The sequence below is a fragment of the Erpetoichthys calabaricus genome, chromosome 1 (genome assembly GCF_900747795.2).
Source record: "Erpetoichthys calabaricus chromosome 1, fErpCal1.3, whole genome shotgun sequence".
Classification (NCBI taxonomy): Eukaryota; Metazoa; Chordata; class Cladistia; order Polypteriformes; family Polypteridae; genus Erpetoichthys; species Erpetoichthys calabaricus.
The window spans coordinates 179533410-179556858 of NC_041394.2; the positions used below are offsets into that span (position 1 = coordinate 179533410).

At 38.8% G+C, this 23449-nt stretch overlaps 1 protein-coding gene across 13 annotated transcripts in view; it reads right to left on the reverse strand.

Annotated features, from left to right (window-relative positions):
* Positions 1-23449, reverse strand: part of LOC114654314 (IQ motif and SEC7 domain-containing protein 3-like) — a 782842-nt gene that overhangs the window by 336599 nt on the left and 422794 nt on the right. For all 13 annotated transcript variants that reach the window (XM_051930709.1, XM_051930707.1, XM_051930705.1 and 10 more), the window contains one exon: positions 1988-3081. In XM_051930709.1, the coding sequence (XP_051786669.1) occupies positions 1988-3081 (1094 nt within the window). The remainder of the gene's footprint in view (positions 1-1987; positions 3082-23449) is intronic.

The window sequence follows — 23449 nt, forward strand, 5'->3', positions numbered from 1 at the left end:
ATCTCTACACTGGACACTTCAGGATACACATGTGCACACACCCAAGAGTGCAGACAGTATAAATGACACTGCCGGGCCAATTGGTCCAGCCTCTCAGCTGAAAACAGGCTTGCAGCAACTGGTGTGAATAACAATTTTGCATATTGCAAGAAGCAAGCATTTTCTAGGTAAGAAATTACATTACTTACATTATATTACGCATTTAACAGCATATAACAGACAATTGGATAACATGACTTAATAAAAAAAGTTGAGGGTTATTATAAACATTTTATTAAAAAATTTCATTTTTAGGCACACTTATTTCTTACTTTGCACAAAGGGCCGTTTCCTTAGTGCAGAACCACCTCTGGACAGCATGAGATTTGAAAAATAACTTTTTAGTCTGGGAGGCAGCAGAAGCAGAAACTACTGTCCCACTGCATCTGTATGTATTTGGACAGTATTTGGACAGACAAATGATTCTAGATGCTTCTACTATCTGACAGCTGTAAGAGAGCACACATATGGCTTTAGGAGAATATTTAAATCGGTAGTTTGTACTTTAAAATTGTCATTTTACGTTGTGCAAATGAAATATTTACCCTTCTCTCAAAAATATTTAATTATCTTCTCTACCCACTTTGTACAGTAAAAGGGAATACAGCGGGCCAGAGCCAAACACAGCAGCATTAGAGCGGAGAATCAATATTAAAATGGACAAAATGTTTATCATGGACGCATGCATTCAAATGTAAAAAGAAATTGAATACAAGACATTCACTCTAACACTAGCCTGAAACAAAATCTAAAAGATATACAACTGAAGTTGTAGTATAGGACTCCTTAATAGTGTGTTAAATTGAAGGGTCCATTTGTTAGATATTTTATGGGATTGAAAAAGGTCCACCATATCTTGATAAATGCCCTAGTCCAGTGTTTATGCGAAGCACCTTCCACTGGTGGGTCAGTTAGTTGGGGGTCAGTCACAGAGACCACTAATTGTTCTTACTGGTTGCTGTGTAGTTGAACTTCTTGAGTTTTGTTTGTATTGTGCTTCTCGTTGTAAAAAAGCCATCCCATTTAGACTCACTTTCTAGCTTTGCATCTTTTGTTGTGAGTACGGCACCACACAGATATTTTTTATTTTTTTAACCAGAGACATGGCAAATGTATTATTGTAAAGAAAAAGAATCACTACACATTCAAATTTCTTAAGAAGGTTTAAGGATGTAATTGACTGGGTTTTTTATTTTTTACTTATTGATGAGTACAAGGTTTATGAAAGTTCAACATTTTTTACACGTAGAATTTTAAAGCTGGTTAGTTGGACTGCTTCCATCATGAAAGTCAAGCATAATACGTAGGATATTTCTAAGGGTGAATACTTAAATGGTTAATTAAACAGAATAATAATAGATGCAAGGCTTTTCAGAGTTGTAAATGATTTTTTGTATTAAAAAGGCACTTTTCCTTATACTGTATGCTACACTTGAAACAGTTTTTGGCTATAAATTGAGGGTTTGCGCCCTGCTGGGACTCTGAAATAATTCAAGCTATTTTGCTAAACCAATTTGCCTAGATTGAGGAAATCCATTTAATTACAGCAGGTGCTAATGAGAATCGATTCCTGTTTGATTTCAGGTCTTCTGCATTGGCTGTCAAATCATGCTTCTCAAAGGCAGCCTGTGCTCTAAAAAGGAAAATTGCCTTGACGGCATTACACGTACAGTTTGCTACAACAACAGGAAGACAGGCATCTGAATATCGAAAGAAGAGGATGATTGGCAGCTACCCGAAAAAAGGATGACAGTAAAGGATATAACAATTAATACAATCACACATACACAAAGTGAACTTCCAATCATTGTCACAAACTGATTGGCATCCTATTAAGCAAGTGGAATACTGAAAATAGTTCACTGTCTCATTTGATTCCTGCTAAGACAAAAAAAAAGCAAAAACACTAAATGTGGAACAGCCAAGGGCACAGTATCTCAGTACTTACATGTTAAACAGGTTGAGACCAATCCTGTAGAGACGCTTTCTCATGACATCAGTGGAGAGGGTGGGTGACTTACAGCTGGCTGGATTTTCGCAGTGGTACCTGGGTAGGCTGAGAATCATGGCCTGGAGGGCCTCTTTGGAGGAAACCTCAGAGGCTGACTTGGCTGATGTTGACGTGCTACTGCTGCTCATTTGCTCAGAGCTATTGTCAGCTATTTCTGATTCTGTTCTCTTGGCCTCAACCACTTCCTGTGTGCCATCAGGCTCGGCATTTTCTACTTTCTGCAAAGCAAGTTGCTCCTCTTTCGTATTGTTCTCCTCCTCCTCACTAGGAGGTGGATCTGGAAACTCTTTCATTTCCTCGCTTGCTTCTGTAGGTTCTCCCTCAGGTATTCTGTCTTCTGGAGTATTCTCCTTGACCTCTTTTTCTTCCAAACAGATTGTTTCACTGTCCTGTGGAAGACAGTTACTGAGAGAAACGGAAGTAGATTCCATAACTGAAGAAGACATGCAGAAGTTCTGCTTGTCAATCTGCACTGTAACATCTCGGAATGCCATCATTAAGGTGCTGGCACTGCATGGCAGAGCATCAGGCTGGTTAATGTCTTCTCTAATATCTTGGCCTGCAGTCTCCCCAGTAAACATCTCTTTGCCTCCTGGATTGGGAGCAGATGTTTTAAAGGTTTCAGTGATCTGATAGGTTCCACCTTCCTGAAGAGAGCACATTGTTTTTAGGCTCCAGGTGCTAAGGGCATCATCAATTGATTTGGCCAATGACTGCACCTGCTCAGTGAATGAGTCCTCCAGCTCAGTCAGAGCACCACTGATAGTAGCTGGAAGTGAGGGAGAACGCACTAAAGGTATGCCTACAAAGTTGTAGCCTTCAACAAGAGCTTTTTCAGTAGAAAAACCTTCTGAATTTTGTAACCTTATTTTGCGTAAGGAGATACGGCGTGGCAGGCGACTTTCCAAAAGTGAGTTGCGTATCTTCTCAAAGTTCTTGCTCAGCTGGTACTGCCGGAAAGCTGTTTGGATGGTACATGCGGCTCTGCGTGAGATCAGATGGCCTCCGTATTTGTGCTCTAGCATTTCGATCTGAAAAAGAAGAGAAAAAAAGAGAAGAAAGGAACATAAATATGTTTTTATTATGTAGTTTGAAGAAGGAGTTATGCTCAAATACAGACCTTAAAAATAACTGAAGAGGCATTTTGTCAAATTAGTAAAGAAAAAAAGGCATAACTCTAAAACTCTTTTAGTGAATCCAGTTTTAATTGACCATTAGTTAATACTGTTAACTTTTTATTCACCTTCATAACCTACTTTGTTAAACAAACTTCACCCATCCACTTTCCATATTTTTGATTATATGGTCAGGAGAAGCCTATATTGACAGTAATGGGAGCAAGGCGAGACTCAGTTGTGATCAAGGCACCATGCTGTCGAAGGCATACATGTGTCTGTACACCCATGCTAACCTCATGCAAATATAAACATCTTATGGATGCGGAAGGAAAATCGGAGTGCCCAGAAAAAACCTACACAAATATAAGGTGAACTTGCAAACTCTACAGACACAGAATCTAGGCTCAGCTGTAGACCTAGAATTCTGGACATGCAATGCAACATATCAGAAACAGCTTTTATTTGCTGTCCTGTTAGTATAATTTAATAATTTTAATTTTTAAACTAAGGGAATTGAAAACTCACAGATCATGTAAATATCAGTAGTATATAATGTTTGTATGTGGACAGTGATATCTGAATTCATATTGTAGACTGGTGAACAATATAAATGTAAATAATGACCAGTTAATGAAAATTAAGAAAGAATAACAAAATAATCACAAAGTTCCTAATGGAGCAAAGTTGTTATTTGACGGATCTGCCAATGGAGCCTTGCAAAGAGCCAGCGTTTTTCAGGATCTGACTTTCCCATAAATTTGCCGGTGATCATACAGAATACATTCTAATTAATCTTTCAGGTTTTTCACAACGTGAATTAAAATGTTAGAGCCAGCTCATTACTGAACTTCACATTTTTAATTTTCTTTTCTAGGATTTCTTTGGTGCCTGGAAAATGATAGATATCAGTACTAAGAATTCTGAAATTAGAATGCACTAGACATACATAACGTGCTGCCGACTGGAACACAACAGACCTGCTAAGCTTCAGCTAAAGTTCACAATGCCTTTTATGTTTGCCTGTGAGTTGAATCTGCAATTTATTATTTCTGCTGAAAGCAAATCGAAGTATGCAAAACTCTTTGCAGGAAAGACTTGTTCATATAATGCTTCTTAAAATGTTCTTATGTGTCAATTCTGCAGAGTATATATGACTAAAGCATGCATGTAAGATTGTGCAAATGAACCTAATTCCTTGTCATCATTGTATGATTTATTAATTTGTTTCTAGATTATAGTAATAGAAGAACACAACATGAACAATAACCAGGTGTATTACATCAATGATTTCTTCAAAGCAAATCTCAGATCTTGTAAAACTACTCTCTGCTGGCAGCCACGATGGTTTTGTTCTTGATGGTAGAATGAGGTATGAATGGCACATATAAATTGCTGATTTGATTATTTAAAATGATTGCTAAAGCCTGTTTCTGTCCTTCCATCTTGGATGCTGAGATTCTTTACAATGTGTGATTATTCATTTCCTGCATTCATCATCTGAGATTCACTTCATATGCCGGGTTGTGAGGATACATTGGCCTTCATTATGTTGAAATGTTGACATTTTACTCATAATCTAAGTCACTCAATCACTGGATGTTGCTATCCTTTACTCTGTATCTTTTCATGAATACTCAATGTAGAGAACAATGGCTGATTTTGTATGGAATCTTTGCCCATTACAGCTTTACAATGTATCATTGGACTACTCTATATACTCTAACTAACAGGCACAGCATGAAAGGCACTAAATAAAATTAAGATCAATTAATATTAGCTTTTCATCTCCCATCAAGCCACACAGTCTTTGATGAAATTATTTTTTAAAATGCAGAAACTGAGCAGAAAGAGTCTTCTGTAGGGACAACTGTCTATGAAATATGTAGCCTTAAAAATACATTGTAAAACAGCTGTATTGTTAAATATTTAAGTCCAAAACAGTTCAACAGTGCAACAACACAATTACATTTTCAGGACATCACTTTCAAGCCGTGTCTTCAATTACGATTAATTTTCTTATGAAAGGATGGTTCTATATTCTCTTTCTAAGACAAGCATGACACACTAAAGAAGCTGTCATGGTTTGTCTTTGACTGCTTCCATTTCTTTCCATTTGAGGGCCAAGACAGAAACCAAGCTATATGTATTTTTACAAGATGCTGGAGAGAACCTGGGGGGATTTAAATTCCTATGTGGAATGTGAAGTAGCAATTTAAAGTTTTGTGGCCTAGCTAGCTGTGAATTTCCCCTTGGGATTAATAAGGTATCTATCTATCTATCTATCTATCTATCTATCTATCTATCTATCTATCTATCTATCTATCTATCTATCTATCTATCTATCTATCTATCTATCTGTCTGTCTGTCTGTCTGTCTGTCTGTCTGTCTGTCTGTCTGTCTGTCTGTCTGTCTGTCTGTCTGTCTATCTATCTATCTATCTCTGCGAGTCCTGTTCATACAGTTGTTTTAAAAACATTTTATGTAGTCCTGGTTGATGGTGTCAACAGGGACACAATTTAAGTTGCACACAGATTCCTGTTTCCCATTGTAACTGCCATGCCAGGGTACTATTTATAAACTACTACTCTGCAGTTAACACTGTTACTCCTTCAAGATTAATCACCAAACTACATATCTTAGGACTTACTACCATCCTCTGCAACCCTCCATGATTACCCTCAATTCATGCACTCCGCACTGTAGCGTGCTGAGGTCTCATCTGTACTCCTAGTTCACCTCTGACTCTGTGGCCAATCCACCTGCTCGAAATCCATCATTAAATACACTGACGAAATCACCACTGATAGTCAACAATGTCAAGATGGCTTACTGAGAAGAGACAATGTTATAGTCTTCAGGAAGCAGGTGACAGATGATACCCCCATCTACATCTGACGGTTTGCCGTTGAGAGCGTTAGCAGCTTTACATTTTTTGGAGTGACAATTGATGACCTAAAGGGGTCACAAGACCTCTCAAGTATAGTCAGAATGTATACCAAAACCTCAGACACTTGATGAAAAGTCCAAATGTATCAAAGTACAGTCAGCAACTTCTACAGCTAAACAGTGGAGGTGTCTGTACATCATACATCCTGGTATAATGCCTGCTCAGCTGAGGGTGGTAAAGCTGACACAGAATATCATTGGTAATTATATATATGTATGTTTAGGACATATAGTATATGACACATTGTGCCCAACTTTACTGTCTTATTTCTCTGTCTTTAATACATAGGAAATGGTATAGGCAGTTTTTTATCCATAGTTCATAAGGTTACTGGACATCCACTCTTAAAAATGCAAATGTGCTTGGATATATATATATATATATATATATATATATATATATATATATATATATATATATATATATATATATATATATATATATATATATATATATATATATATATCCATCCATCCATCCATTCTCCAACCCGCTGAATCCGAACACAGGGTCACGGGGGTCTGCTGGAGCCAAACCCAGCCAACACAGGGCACAAGGCAGGAACCAATCCCGGGCAGGGTGCCAACCCACCGCAGTATATATATATATATATTTTATATATATAAAATGTGTATGTGTGTGTGTTGCATTCAATGTACTGTATGTATATTGTATTTTTTGTCTTTTTCATCTGGTTTTGGCATTGATCCAATGTCACTAGGTGGAGAAAGACATTCAAGTTAATATAATAAACTTGAATATGACCCTGGGGAGTAGACCTATAAATAGGAACTGATAATCAGGACAACAGGGACACCTGGTATCACCAGAGAATGTTCCAGAACAAGTTTCAGAATTCCCAGTGAATTGTTCTGAACTCAGATGATCCATATTACTAAACGAGAATGGTAAACCGGATATGGACGCAGGGACCTGCCCGTGGACGCAGGAGACATAGTGCGCAGGCGCCACACAAAGCCCCCCTCCCCAGAGTGAAACGGGAGAGACTACGAACCGTCTGACATGCCGCAAGCAGGATAAAGCGAGGTCAGAAATAAAAGACAGAGTAGGAAACAAAGTAAAACATCATAAAGAGGTTAAAGAACGGGGACAAACACATGGAGAGCAGGTTAAAGATGATGAAAACTGGAATGCAACAGCTTCAAAAAAACCTAGGCACGAAACACATGCACAGCAAGGGACAGAATATAAAGGCAGAAACAACGACAGTTAAAGTCCACACCACACAGCGGAGGCAGACACGGAAGGTGCAGGCGCCTACATCGCACGTCGGAAGGCGCGGGAAAGTACGAAAGGCAAAGGCGCCTACACAGCATGGTGAAACCCGACATAATACGGAAGGCGCAAAATAACTTAATTCCTGTTCCATATATCAATAACGCACATAGTATTCATCTCTGCTCCTCCGAAACATTGAATATGGCACTATTAAATATTAGAGCTTTAACTAACAAGACGTTTTTTATCAACGATCTTATTAGTGATAAAAAAATAGATTTTATTGCACTAAGTGAAACGTGGCTTAGCTCAGATGGCGCAGCTGTTTTAATTGAATCTGCACCTCCGGATTACAGTTTTACTCGTGCTGATCGCCAAGGAAAGAGAGGTGGAGGGCTAGCAAACATTTACTCAAGCAGGTTAAAATGTAAAAATATCAGTTTTGGTAAATTCAAGTCTTTTGAGTATCTCGCCATTATTATTCAGGGAGATTCTCACGTTCTAGTATTATCCGTGTATAGACCTCCAAAATTCAACGCGTCTTTCTTTGAGGAATTCTCTGACTTGATGTCAATCTTAATTACGAACTATGACACACTCTTAATAGTCGGCGACTTTAATTTTCATATAGATAATCAATGTGACCAAAAAGTAAAAGAATTTATGAACCTCCTGGACTCTTTTGATTTGAGACAGCTCGTTAATCAGCCTACACATAAAGCAGGTCATACGTTAGACTTAGTAATTACTAAATGACTAAAAGTTGATATAAAGCAGGTCATTGATATTGGTCTATCAGACCATTTTCTTCTACTCTTTAATATAGAAATAATGATAGAAAACACTCATGAGAAGCATATTGTTAAAAAACGCTTCTTTGACTCCTCAGCAGCTTTAAAACTTTCAAACATTCTAACCAATCAGTCCGTTTATAGTGCCAACTATAATAGCGAGGAGAATGTAAATAGTAAGGTGGAAAGATTTAATACTAAAGTGAGGGCTGCTGTTGACTTAGTTGCACCTGAAAAGACAGTTAAAAAATCTTCTAGCATTGTTATACCATGGAAGACCCAAAGAGTGTCTGATTTAAAGAGAACATGCTGTAGAGCTGAGCGTAAATGGAGGAAAACTAAACTAACTATTGACTATGAAATATTAAAAGTTAAAATAACAGAATACAATAACACAGTCCGTCTTGAGAGGCGCTGCTATTTCTCTAAGATTATAAATAACAATGCTAGTAATCCCAGAGTCTTATTTTCGACGATTGATCGTCTGTTAAACCCAGGTAACTCAAAGGAATGCCTCCTAAGTACTTCCAGTAAAACCTGTGAGGCTATCGCTGTATTTTTCAATCAAAAAATTAATGATATTAGAAATAACATAGTATATCTCCCCAACACTAAGGATCCTCCTAAACCCCAGTACCCCATAATGAACAAATTAAAGTCTTTCACTAGGATAGATTTACCTGATTTACATAAAATAATTTCTCAAATGAAACCCTCCACCTGTGCCCTTGACCCAATACCAACAATTTTTTTCAAAGAAGTATCGGGCGTGCTTATTGATAATGTTCTTGACATAGTAAATTTGTCATTAGATACGGGGGTCTTCCCAGACTGTCTTAAGACTGCGGTAGTTAAACCCCTACTTAAGAAAAATAATCTCGATCCCTCTGCTCTTGAAAATTATAGACCCATCTCTAACCTGCCTTTCTTAAGTAAAATTCTAGAGAAGGCAGTTGTTATACAGTTAAATGAGCACCTCAATAAACATGCTATTCTTGATAAATTTCAGTCAGGTTTTAGAACAAATCACAGCACAGAAACTGCACTCGTTAAAGTAGTAAATGACTTGCGGGTAAATGCAGACAGAGGCCATTTATCTGTTCTCATCCTCTTAGATTTGAGTGCCGCATTTGACACCATTGATCATAATATTCTTAAGAATCGCCTTAGTCAATGGGTGGGCCTCTCTGGCAGTGTCTTAAATTGGTTTGAATCCTACCCGGCAGGGAGAAAATTCTTTGTTAGTTGTGGTAATTATAACTCAAAGACACATGATATTCTATATGGTGTTCCACAAGGCTCTATCCTGGGTCCACTGCTCTTCTCAATCTACATGCTTCCATTAGGTCAGATTATCTCAGGGCACAACGTGAGCTACCACAGCTATGCTGATGACACACAGCTGTATTTATCAATAGCACCTGATGACCCCAAATCTCTTGATTCGCTAACACAATGTCTAACTTGTATCTCAGAATGGATGAATAGTAACTTTCTCAAATTAAATAAAGAAAAAACCGAAATCTTAGTGATTGGCAATAATGGATACAATGAGGCTATTAGAAATAAACTGGATGCATTAGGATTAAAAGTCAAATCAGAGGTAAAAAGCTTAGGGGTAACCGTTGATTGTAATCTGAATTTTAAATCGCATATTAATCAGATCACTAGGACAGCATTTTTTCACCTAAGAAACATAGCAAAAGTTAGACCTCTTATATCATCGAAAGATGCAGAGAAATTAGTTCATGCGTTTGTTTTCAGTCGGCTAGATTACTGTAACGCACTCCTCTCAGGTCTACCCAAAAAAGACATCAATCGTTTGCAACTAGTGCAGAATGCAGCTGCTAGAATCCTTACCAGGAAAAGAAAATCCGAACACATTTCTCCAGTTTTGATGTCACTACACTGGTTACCTGTGTCATTCAGAATTGACTTTAAAATTCTGCTTATGGTTTATAAAGCTTTAACTCTTTTTGTCGACAGGAGGGGTTGAAGGCGAATGTCGACAAAAGTCGACATCCAGGGATAAAGGGCGACAATCAGCTGTTAATGGCGACAAATCTCACTGTCACGTCACAGGCATTCCCTCTGTGCTTGGAGGAATGCTAGACTCGTTGACTCGGCAAATAAACATTGCGTGTGCGTGAGTTGCGAAATGTAAACAAAGGCAAGATGGCACCGACATGTGAAAAGGCAGCGAAGCAAGTGCAGAATAGAAAACACTTGGCAGACGTTGTTTTGCGCATTACCGCGGAGTCGGACTCTTGATTTTTCAGAATCGGACTTTATTGGCAGTGATCAGGAGATCGAGCAAGAGAGTTAGAAGCAGGCATCAGCTGATCAGACACCAGCCGATGCCGCGTGAGCGGATCTGCTGCCAGTTGAGTGCCTTCGCGCAGCTGATGCATCTACGGCAAGGTTCGCATGGGATAAATACACATACATTGATCCGTTGAGAGCCGATGTGGCTACCGGAGTTTACAAGACGGCATGGCTTGCTTTTGGACACGACAGATCACCAGCCGCTGTACTTCAGGCTGCTCTCTCCTGATGCTGCTTTTCAGCTACTGTCAGACGAGACAAACAGGTAGGCAGAGATTTTTTTTGAATCGCGGGCTACGTTTGCATCGCATTCTCGTTTTTCAAAGTGGAAACCCACAACGAAAGACGAGATGAAGCGCGCTGTGGCATTACAAATAGAGATGGGACAGAACTGGTGATATAACTACAGGGAGCATTGGTCCAAACGTGTTTTGTCCCCTGGTGGCTTAGGTACGTGCTGCTGCAAAGTTTTATTCACTTCTGTAATAAACAGAAGCAAATCCCATGGGGTGAGCCAGGCTATAATGCCATACATAAAGTTCATAAAGTTTCAGAAGATGAAAAGAGGTGACAATACGGTTTTCATGCAGGCAGAAAACTTGGTGGCAGTGGCATGGCACGATGGCAAATGGGTGACTTGTCTCTCTACAGTACACACTAACAATATATGTTAGAAAATGCAGCAACAGACAATTGAAAAATAGGCATCAAAACAACACGTATTGTAAGGAGTGCAATGTGGCAATGACTGAAATTGGCTGCTTTGAGCGAGATCAGACTTTGCTGTGTAAAATGTATGTGATATGTATGTGAAATCATAGAGTATGCAGGCTCATACAACATGCAAGACAGTAACATTTGTCAAAAGGAAATATTTTTTGTTGATTTGATATGTTAAACAATTGCTTTGTGTTCTTTTTTAAAAAATGTAAGTTTTTGGAAAAATATTCAGCCCTGGGAGAAAAGAAACAAAAAAAAAAATTAGCCCTAAAAGAGTTAAATAATCTCGCCCCGGCTTATATATCGAAATGTCTGACACCTTATATTTCAAATCGTAACCTCAGATCCTCAACTGAGTGTCTCCTTAGAATTCCAAGAGCAAAACTTAAAAGAAGTGGTGAGGCGGCCTTCTGCTGTTATGCACCTAAAATCTGGAATAGCCTGCCAGTAGGAATTTGCCAGGCTAATACAGTGGAGCACTTTAAAAAACTACTGAAAACACATTATTTTAACATGGCCTTCTCATAACTTCACTGTAATTTATTCCTGATACTCTGTATATCCAATTCATTATAATAACTATTCATTCAAAATCTGTACTAACCCCTACTCTCTCTTCTGTTTCCTTTTCCGCACGCCACCACCATCTACCCAAAGCACCATGATGTTCCAACAATGATGGATGGATTAAAAGCCAGAAGTCTGTATGACCATCGGCATCAAGTGACTCCGTGAAAAACCCGAACTACAAAGAGGACTATTTCATTTATGTTAGGTAGAATGCCCAGAGGGGACTGGGCGGTCTCGTGGCCTGGAACCCCTACAGATTTTATTTTTTTCTCCAGCCTTCTGGAGTTTTTTTTTTGTTTTTTCTGTCCACCCTGGCCATTGGACCTTACTCCTTTCTATGTTAACTAATGTTGTCTTATTTTAATTTCTTATTTTGTCTTTTATTTTTCTTCTCTTCATTATGTAAAGCACTTTGAGCTACTTTTTGTATGAAAATGTGCTATATAAATAAATGTTGTTGTTGTTGCCGCCATATTGTGAGTGGCACTAATGCGTAGTGAAGGCGTAGGCGTCACCGCCATATTGTGCATGGCACTACTGCTGAGTGAAGTTAGGAATAATGTGCTGCTTGGTGTGCCACACAAACTCCCCCACAGACTATGGAGTCCATAGAGACTACAAACGACATAACCACACAAACAACAGAAGTCAGTGCCCAACCCCAGAGTAAAACGGGACAGAATACGGAGTCGAGAAAGGTTCACAAATCAAAGCCGACATAATACGCCACCCCAGAGTAAAACGGGACAGACTACGGAGTCCAGAAAGGTTCACAAATCAATTGGAGTACGGAAAGGGAAGATAGTACGCAAACACACTACACAGCATGATCCACGCACCTCTAATGACCTGCAAGCAAAAACACGATATAGTACAGAAACCCAACAAATACGGACTCCACAACATATTTGAATCACATTACAGTGATACAATCATACAAACAACAGGAGTCAGCGCCCCACCCCAGAGTAAAACGGGACAGAATACGGAGTCGAGAAAGGTTCACAAATCAAACCCGACATGAAACGCCACCCCAGAGTAAAACGGGACAGACTACGGAGTCCAGAAAGGGTCACAAATCAATTGGAGTACGGAAAGTGCAAGATAGTACGCAAACACACTACACAGCATGATCCATGCACCTCTAATAACCCGCAAGCAAAAACACGATATAGTACAGAAACCCCACAAATACAGACTCCACAACATATTTGAATCACATTACAGTGATGCAATATTAACACACAAAACACAGGCACAACACCTGATGGGTAATAAGAATAAACGGACACTCCATATTAAAGGTTCGTCATCCTCACACGTGAAAACTATACAGCATAAGTGAATCATCACATTACAGTCATACATTATTAACAATTCAACCACAGAAAACGCTACGTCTTAACAGTAAGTGCAATCCATTATCCATATTACTAACGCTAAACAAGGAAGAACTAATGGAGTTACGCTCACGGCTCCAAAACAATACACCAGATACCACTGTTAATGCAACGGGCTATATTATGTCCAAAGAATATTGATTTTGATCATATAAATAACCAAGTCATTGCATTTCTTCCTGGAGAAAGCCGCCTCTTTCTAAGTACTGACAAAGTTGATTCTAAAGACGAGATTGAACATCTTAATTTCCCCTTAGAATATCTGAACACTATTAACCCAGCCGGATTACCACAACACAATCTTAACCTTAAAATCGGAACAATTGTCATGCTATTAAGAAACCTTAATACTAAACAAGGTTTATGCAATGGTACACGTTTAGTCATCAACACCATGACAGACAATGTTATTGAAGCAAAAATACTTACAGGATCACATCCTAACAATACTGTTGTAATTCCTAGAATTGACCTTACAAGTTCTGCCCTTGAATTACCATTTACACTTGGGCAACGCCAATTTCCCAGTAAACCTGCATTTGCCATGACAATCAACAAATCCCAAGGACAGACCATGGACAAAGTTGGCATATACCTCTCTGAGCGCGTATTTGGACATGGACAACTTTATGTAGCAATACAATACGTTCTTTACCTCCTATATGCATCATCTACACCTTTACACTCTAATGTATCTCATGCATACATCAAACAATTTTGCGTTACCCAACACCAGGGGTTGGCGAGCGAAGCGAGCAGGGGGCAGAGCCCCCTAGTATCTCTAGAACATGCCCAGAAACACTTCCAGGCCAGGACTTTTTAAAAGTCCTTTCTAGCCATAATGGCCAGACACCAAGGAATTTGTGTTGACAAGAATATCTTTCACAGATGGGAGGAAGAGAGGCTAAAACAATACAAAGTGTGGATCCAAAGAAAATGTATTGGTGATTGACAGCAGAAGGTATCTTGTGAGGCAGGCAGGAGTGAAAAACCCTCTAGTAGACCCAGTATGGCAGCTAGCATCTAAGTCTCCTTTCCAGTTTTGCTTTTTTGTTTACACAGTTTTTTTTATTATGTGCCTTTTGCCAGCTTCATATCATTTGGTTTTAGAGATGATTCACTGGCATCCTCTACTGGTCATGACATTTATTCCACATTCTGCTGGCAGCTGTTCACGCCTACCCCTTACTAAACACTCCTGGTCCCACCACTCTATCTTCTTAGTTACCTTAAATAAGACTCGATTACGTGACGAAAGGGTTGTGCTAATTTAAGTAGTACTACCCCATTTCACTGAGCTCAGGCATTGTACTTCTAGGATTTGGTGAACCATGATGTCTTGGAAAGGCAATCTTTGTTTTCTTGTCCTTGTTTTTAACTTTTTGAATTAAATTTGTCCTCTTTGTCTTTAACTATTTGTTTAATTACACCATCTGTTCCTATTTCTCCTAAATCCATACAACTGTACCTACTGTCAACATATATTATCAGTATGCAATTTACTATATTGTTACTGAAACCTTCACCCTCATAGTTCATTATTAAAGTTTACTTTTAATGGGTTTTTCTTGCATTTAATTCAGAGTGATTACTAACCTATGATTAATTATTTATGTGGAAAAGCTGCACGCATAGTACATTTCCTTTGACCCTTTGAGGGCTAGTAATTATCACATTATCTCATTTAAGGTAGGGCATAATTTGATTAAATAATTTCCTCTATTCTTTGTTATTATAATCTTACACATTATTGTACTCAATATACATTATGGAATGATTATACTTAATTATGCTACAATGATAGTATTTCTGGTAATAAACTCCAGCTCTCTCTGATCAATTCTCCATTGCATTAATAAACATCTAAATCAACAACCACCTATCAGACAAATGTAATTTTCTTTATCTTTTATCCATGTTTGTATTAACTCTTCAGATATGAATCACCAGAGGTCTCCTTGCATGTGAAAATTAAATTACTTAGTTATCTGTAAAGATTAAAAAATATTATGAGTACTCACTAGAAAATTCTAATTTAGCTATTCCACAGTCTATAAGTGTCCATGAATATAGTGCCATGATAACCTTTCAATTTCAAGAGTTTTGTGATTAAATCCAAGCCTGGTCACTGCTATTGTGGAATTTGTACATTCTCCTTGTGTTTACATGGATGTTTTTCAAGGTAGTTTAGGTTAACTTGAGGCCCTGGTTTTAGCTGGCACTAACATATATAAAACACATATACAGTATGAGCCCTGAGATGGGCTGGCACGCTGCCCACAGTAGGTTCTTCATGCTTCCTTGTTCTCCATGCTATCAGGATAGACTTCTGATGGGTCTATGTTTCTGAACTGGATTCTACGGATTCAGTAAATGCATGGATGATACTGTACATTATAAAAACCCTCAGGAGAAATGAACCCCTTGAAATGAAATTGATGCCATCAACAGTTTTTCTCGTTTCAATAATCTGCATTTACCTTCTAAAAATGCTCTTCTGAAAAGTGACCCAAAATGCCTGTACTTATCATCAGAAGCACATCTCAAAATACTTTTTTTTAACGTTAACATTCTGAGGTAAAACACAGAAAGACTGCTGTTTTGTCAGCACTAATTTATTATACATTATCTTTTATTAGCTATTTGCTTTCTTATATATGGGAGAAAAAGGGACAGACCAGCTGCTTTGATTGGTGGCTTTCAAGACAGGAAATATAAAGCAGACAGATCACTAGAGTGCAACCTAAGGTCTCAGTGACTAAAAGAATGGAAGTTGGATGGGAATATAGTCACCAAGTAAGGGAAGCTGTAAATGAGAGTGCAAACCACAGAGAGTGAGACTCATGCCTTAAATGAAGATGTGACTAAAACCCAATCAAGCTACTGATTGAAATGAAATGACAAAGTATGTTGGTAGCATGACAGTTCATCAACAACATTATGAAAAATCATGTAACATTCTCAATTTCATTTAATTTAATTCAAGGTTGTATTAGAAATATGGAAAATATACATGTTTAAATATTTTATAAGGTAAATGTCAGTAAATAAAATGTATTGTTTTATGTCAGTCAGTCATTTTCCATCCATCCATCCATTTTCCAACCCGTTGAATACGAACACAGGGTCATGGGGGTCTGCTGGAGCCAATCCCAGCCAACACAGGGCACAAGGCAGGAAGCAATCCCAGGCAGGGTGCCAACCCACCGCAGGACACACACAAACACACCCACACACCAAGCACACACTAGGGACAATTTAGAATCGCCAATCCACCTAACCTGCATGTCTTTGGACTATGGGAGGAAACCGGAGCGCCCGGAGGAAACCCACGCAGACACGGGGAGAAAATGCAAACTCCACGCAGGGAGGACCCGGGAAGTGAACCCCGGTCCCCCAACTGTGAGGCAGCAGCGCTACCCACTGTGCCACCATGCCGCCCCAGTCATTTTCCAACCCGTTATATCGTAACACAGGGTTACGGGGGTCTGCTGGAGCCAATCCCAGCCAGCACAAGGCGCAAAGCAGGAACAAACCCCAGGCAGGGCGCCAGCCCAATTTAGGGCACACACAGGCACACACATCCACACACCAAGTACACACTAGGGACAATTTAGGATTGCTGATGTACCTAACCTGCATGTCTTTGGACTGTGGGAGAAAACTGGAGCACCCAGAGGAAACCCACACCGACACAGGGAGAACATGCAAACTCCACGCACTCCACAGCTATCATTGCACCACTGTGCTGCCCGTATTATTTTATTATCCATCCATCCATTATCCAACCCGCTGAATCCGAACACAGGGTCACGGGGGTCTGCTGGAGCCAATACCAGCCAACACAGAGCACAAGGCAGGAACCAATCCCGGGCAGGGTGCCAACCCACCGCAGGACACACACAAACACACCCACACACCAAGCACACACTAGGGCCAATTTAGAATTGCCAATCCACCTAACCTGCATGTCTTTGGACTGTGGGAGAAAAGCTGTCCTGTTTATTGTAAGCAATGGTCACCTTTTCTCCTCATTTATTTGAAAGGAGAACAACTAAGTTGTGTTTTTTTTACCTCTCACCAAAACTTCCATACTTTGATCTTGTAAATCTTTCAACATGCCCACCCTGAAAATAAGCTCTCTCTCTATCTGTCATGGACTATGGGTCCCAAGCATGAAGATTTCCAAAAAGTTCTAAAATCACTTCCAAAAATGCTCACTAGTGGGTAATTTACCATCAGACCCCAGCTAGTAATGCACACAAACATAGGGTCTTCATAATAATAAAAAGTTGATTTTCACAAAAATGAGTGTAAACAAAAGGAAGCTCTATAGAGCACAAACGGCAAAGGAATTGCATGAAGCAATAAGACAATCCAAAGCAGACAAAGTCCCAATACAATGTTCAAAAACATAGTCAAAAACAAAAGCATTAGGTCAAAAATCCTGTAATTTACAAAAAACACAAGAGAAGTCAAGCAAAATGACCCCTTTTATTGGCTAACTGAACAGATTATAATATGTAAGCTTTTGAGGCAGCTTAGGCCACTTCTTCAGGCAATGTGTATTTCGGTTAACATGCAGTGGGTAACGCTGCTGCCTCGCAGTTGGGAGATCTGGGGACCTGGGTTCGCTTCCCGGGTCCGCCCTGCGTGGAGTTTGCATGTTCTCCCCGTGTCTGCGTGGGTTTCCTCCGGGTGCTCCGGTTTCCTCCCACAGTCCAAAGACATGCAGGTTAGGTGGATTGGCGATTCTAAATTGGCCCTAGTGTGTGCTTGGTGTGTGGGTGTGTTTGTGTGTGTCCTGCGGTGGGTTGGCACCCTGCCCAGGATTGGTTCCTGCCTTGTGCCCTGTGTTGGCTGGGATTGGCTCCAGCAGACCCCCGTGACCCTGTGTTCGGATTCAGCGGGTTGGAAAATGGATGGATGGATGGATGTTACAATACCCTACTACTACAAAAAGCACAAGTAAACTCACCACTCCCAGGCACATATGAAATGAACCACCAGCAACTGGAAAAGACCCTCCAGATTTATAGGGAGGAAGGTAGTTCCTGGCAGGTGACCCCACCTCTTGGCGGACCAACCACAAAGCAAACAGAACATAGCATTGGCAACTTATATACAGTACATAGTTAAAAATGAAGAATGATGTAAAAAATTAACGTAATAAAATAATCAAAAATGTACAAAACAGACATAAAACATGAATCTGAACCCCAGCCAGTGGGGGAAACCTAGCTGAGATATGACATCAGCTCATTTAATGTAGCTATTAAAATACTGGGTACCAAAAGAAAAGCTGTAGTTAATTGACTTCAGCTTCAATAAAAAAATGGCCTGTTTAAGACTGAAAGAAAACACATGCGCAAATGAACACTTAAAGCCATGCAGAACTCATCAGTTTCTTTCCATCTCCTATCTGTTATTTTTAAAGGTCACATTTACTGTAATCATTTGAATACAGGGAGAGGCAGAGTTGGAACCTTTACCTCTTACATTTACTATCAAAAGACATGTACACTTCTGGACAGATTTCTAAAGTTTACATTCAATTACTTGTTAAGCAGTTTTCAGTTTTGCTGTGGTGTTTTTAAGTATATACTGCATATGCCACAAATAGTTTTACAGTAACATTTGTATTAATCTTGTCATCTCTTTTTATACAGTAAATTCACAAATTTCAGAAATATTAGTCTTGCTTCACAATTCACACCATGCAGTCCTGGAATAAGTCTAGTAACAATTCCAGGGATTTTCTGTAGCCCGATTATGTCCTTCATTTTACAAGAGGGCCAAAACTGAGCATGGCAACTTCACAGTCCCTAAGTGACTAACTTTGTGCTCTTCCGATGCTTGCCAGGCCTGTCTGAGGTTCATAATTCACTTCATTTTAGATGTGCATTATAATACATTAAGTGAATGAGCTAAAGATGCTATTTAATCTGTATTGGATGTTTTTCTACAGTGATGGTAGAAGTATAATAATTGAATGTGAAGTTCATTGTTTTCTCTTCATAGTAATGCTTAATTCTCAGTGAATATCTGATTTTGCTCCCTTGGATGTAAGACCCTCTTAAAAGAGCTGAATGGCGCTAAAGATCAGAAACAAAAGTGTGTGGTCTGGGAAAAAGCTGCTCCACCAAAAGGTGACCTAATGACTGGTATTTTTGTGGTCACATACTTTGAAAACTAATTCCCAGTACCTAGTCAAAGCAGACAGCTAGTAAAAGATGGCACCACAGTTGTGTATAGGATGGAACTGGCTACAGTGCTGTAGAGTAGTCAGCATTATGAGGAAAAACATTTGTTTAGTAACCATTATCATTTAGGATAGAAGTAATCCTGATATGGATTCTGTTCCTGGCAGGGCCATAGGATCATGGATGCCAAAATAAGACTGCCCTGCTAATTGAAAAGCACCAGAAGTGAAAAAACGTGGGATTGATGAATATCAGAGAGGGCAACCCCTTACATCATGATTACAAAATGGAACTATTTCATAAGGTCCATGTAAGAAGGAATTGCTATCTATCTATCTATCTATCTATCTATCTATCTATCTATCTATCTATCTATCTATCTATCTATCTATCTATCTATCTATCTATCTATCTATCTATCTATCTATCTATCTATCTATCTATCTATCTATCTATCTGAAACCAAGACAAATCATGTTAGACCTTTTCTAATATATCATCATATTATCAACATGTGAGCATAAAGAGTGTTTTACAGGCTCTGAACAGGTACGACCGGGGTGGTCTTGGGAGGTTGGAAGAAGGGAAAAGTGTGACATAGTCATTAATAGTTCTTTCCTCCTTGCCTCTAGAGTGATGGAAGATTCCACTGAAGCACCATGATGTCTCTTCCACTAGAAGCCTTACCCATTCCTGTCTAGGCGGTATTTAAGGAAAGTCTCCTCTAGCAGTAGGAGTTAATTTATGGGCCAGCTTCAACTATGACAGAACCTCAATCATTGATGCCCTTTTCACATTGGCTAAATAGCCTATTTCATGGTACAGACCGATGGTCCTCATGACTTTTTTGTAAAGTAAATTTGGATTCAGTGATCTCCACATTAAACAGCAGTCCCCCACCCTTCACCTTTGCTCTGTTTATTTTGTTACAGTATTTATTTGTCTATTTTGTTTATAGAACAAATCATATTTTATATTTTTCTGTTCATGAGCCTAGCCAGCATATTTGAGAGTCATTCATGATAGGACAAATATACTAACTTTTGAGGAGAAATAAACAAAGCTGTTTGAAATAATGTGTAAAGTCTATAAAAAAAGTAAAAAGAGGCAGGTTTTACAATTACAGGTGCCCATCGCAGGGTTGGTTCCTGCCTTAGTTCTCACATTCCTGGATATGATTAAGCTAGTTTAACAATTGATGGAGGGATGTTGTCCTTGAATTTGCTAGCTCTTAATATTTTTTCTTTGTGAAATGAAAGAAATATAAACAGTTTAGCAGAATTATGTCTTATGAAATTCATCCTTATAACATATTAGTCCCTGAAGTAAAAAAGTTTACATATTTTGAAGAATTGTACCTGTGATGCAATAAATAGTAGGAAGTGCCTTGACAAAATATTATTGTTGCCTTCTTTCCAGTCTCGCATGCCTTCAATACACATATAATTACAGGCTGTCTGGATCCTTTAACCATCTCTCCTCTCATGCCTTGCTCTGCTGCACTAAATTCATCACACACTCAATCATCTCTGACTTGGTTCCTGCTGCCCTTAAGGCTGCAGTAGGTATCACTGTAATGAAGAAGTGAACCCATGGGTCTTCTGTTCTGACTAACCATCACTCAATTTTGAATCTTCTTTCCCTACGTAAAACTCCAGAATGCATTTTTCCCCAACTTGTCACCTAGCTGAAAACTTTCTATTAGCCCACTCTGAATAGTAGTCTAGATTAATACATTAAAATAAATAATCCTTGAGTATGGTTTTCAACAGGAGCTAAACCGACACATTTAAAATTCGACCTGCAATTCAAAACTCCTAGCAATATCACAGGCTAAAATTTATTAACTTTTTATAACACACAGTAGATAAAATAATATCCGTGATTTAAATGTCATCTGAAAGACTACTCTGTCAAATTATATCTCTCCTTGTGCACACTTAGTCATTTTAGCTTAATAACAGAACAGGAAATTACAACTTTAGTTTCTAAAATGAAACTTACCACCTGCCTCTTATACCAGTCCCAATGAAAATACTGAATAGCTGAATGACTGTCCTGGCAGCACCCATTCTTAATATTATCAATAGATCTTTACTGACTGGCATAGAACCGAATGCAACAAAAGTACTGATAAACCAAAAGCCTTCTGAAAGAATCAAGGTTAGGTGCAAAATAAATACGTAATTATCAACCATTTTATTTCTAAAGTACTTAAGAAAGTAGTAGCCTTCAAGCTTCAGATTCACTGTGTTCAATATAATTAGCTTCAAAAATTGTAGCCTAGCATTTACACTGCTTACAGTACAGAAACAGCTTTAATTTATGTTGTCAGTGATATTCTAATGTCTTGTTATGATATTATATTTAATCAAAGTCTTTGACACCATTGACCCCCCTGTTTTGAAAACAGGACCTTAAGGCACCCGTCCTCTGTGGTTTAGCTCATATTTATCAAATCAATTACGGTATTTACACAAATGTGATGGTGGTACGCCATCAAGTTAAAATACACCATCCCTCAGAGCACAGAACATGGACTGTTACTATTTTCACTTTACATTCTGCATGGAGGGAATGTTTCAAGAAAATATAATATACACTTTTACATGTACACAGATGATACTCAGCTATAACTTTATACGAAATAATGTTTCTCCTGTTGTGACCCTAATTAGGTCTGTGAGTCAGGAGTGGATGATTAATACCTCCTTGTCTTTGAATGCAGAAAAAAACAGAAATGTTATTAATTGGTGCAAGTAAGACAGACAGACATTTTTGCAAATTTATTAAAAAAAAAGAAATATCACAATGATGCAAGAAGTCAGAGACTGCACTTAGTACTTAGTAGAAGCACCTTTGGCAGAGATTACGGCCTGGAGTCTTCTTGGGTTTGTCGTAACAAGTATCACAATCTTGGATTTGGGGATTTTCTGTCATTCTTCGCTGCTGATCATTTCAAGCTCTATCATGGTATATGGAAATCATCAGTGGACAGCTATGTTCAGGTATCTCCAGAGATGTTCACTTGGGTTCTGGCTGGGCAATTCAAAGATATCTCTGTATTTGCTCTGTTCAGCTTTCCTTCAGCCCTGTCTAGTCTGCCAGTCCCGGCAAAAACAACACCCCACCATGATGCTGTCAACACCATGCTTCCCCACTGAAATGGTATTGCACAGGTGAGGAGCGGTATCTGGTTTTCACCAGACTTGACACTAATCTTAGTTACATCAAACCAGAGAATCTTGTTTCATATAGTCTGAGAGTCCTTCAGGTGTCTTTTTGCAATTTCTAAGCTGGTGTCCATGTTTTGTTTACTTAGGAGAGGACCTTGTCTGCCTACTCTGTCATAAAGCCTAGATTAGTGGAGTTTTACAGGGATGGTTGTCCTTCTGGAGGTTTCTCTTGTCTTTAAACAGGTTCTCTGGAGCTCAGCTATGATGACCATTGGGTTTTTGGTCTTGTCTCTTACCAAGGCCCTCTTTTATCAATTTCTCATTTTGGCTCGTAACCATTTCTAGAAATAGTCATGATTGTTCCAAGTTTCTTACATTTAAGAATTATAGAGGCCACTGTGTTCTTGAGAATCTTCATTGCTGCAGGAACCTTTTGTTGCCTTATCCAGATCTGTCTCAGCACAATTCTGCCCCTACGTTCTACAGGCAATTCCTTCAACCTCATGCCTTGGTTTTTGCTCCAATACACATTGTCAGCCGTGAGACAGTTTTATGCATTTCCCAATCATGTCCAACCAATTAAATTGACCACAGATGGGCTCCAAACAAAGTGCGGAAACATCTCAATAATGATTACTAGAATGAGATGCCCCTAAGTCAAATTTCAAGTGTCATAACAAAGGGCCTGAATATGCCTGTCAATGAGATTTTTCACTTTTATAACCTTTATAAAATTGTAAAAATTACCAAAATTCTGTTTTCACTTTGTCATTCAGGATTATTGAGTGTTGCTTGTTGTGGGGAAAAATAAATGTAAATGATTTCAGCTGCAACAGAGGTCTGAATACTTTCTGAATCCACTCTGCTTAATAGAACATGCCAATGGTTACATATGTATGCTATAATCTC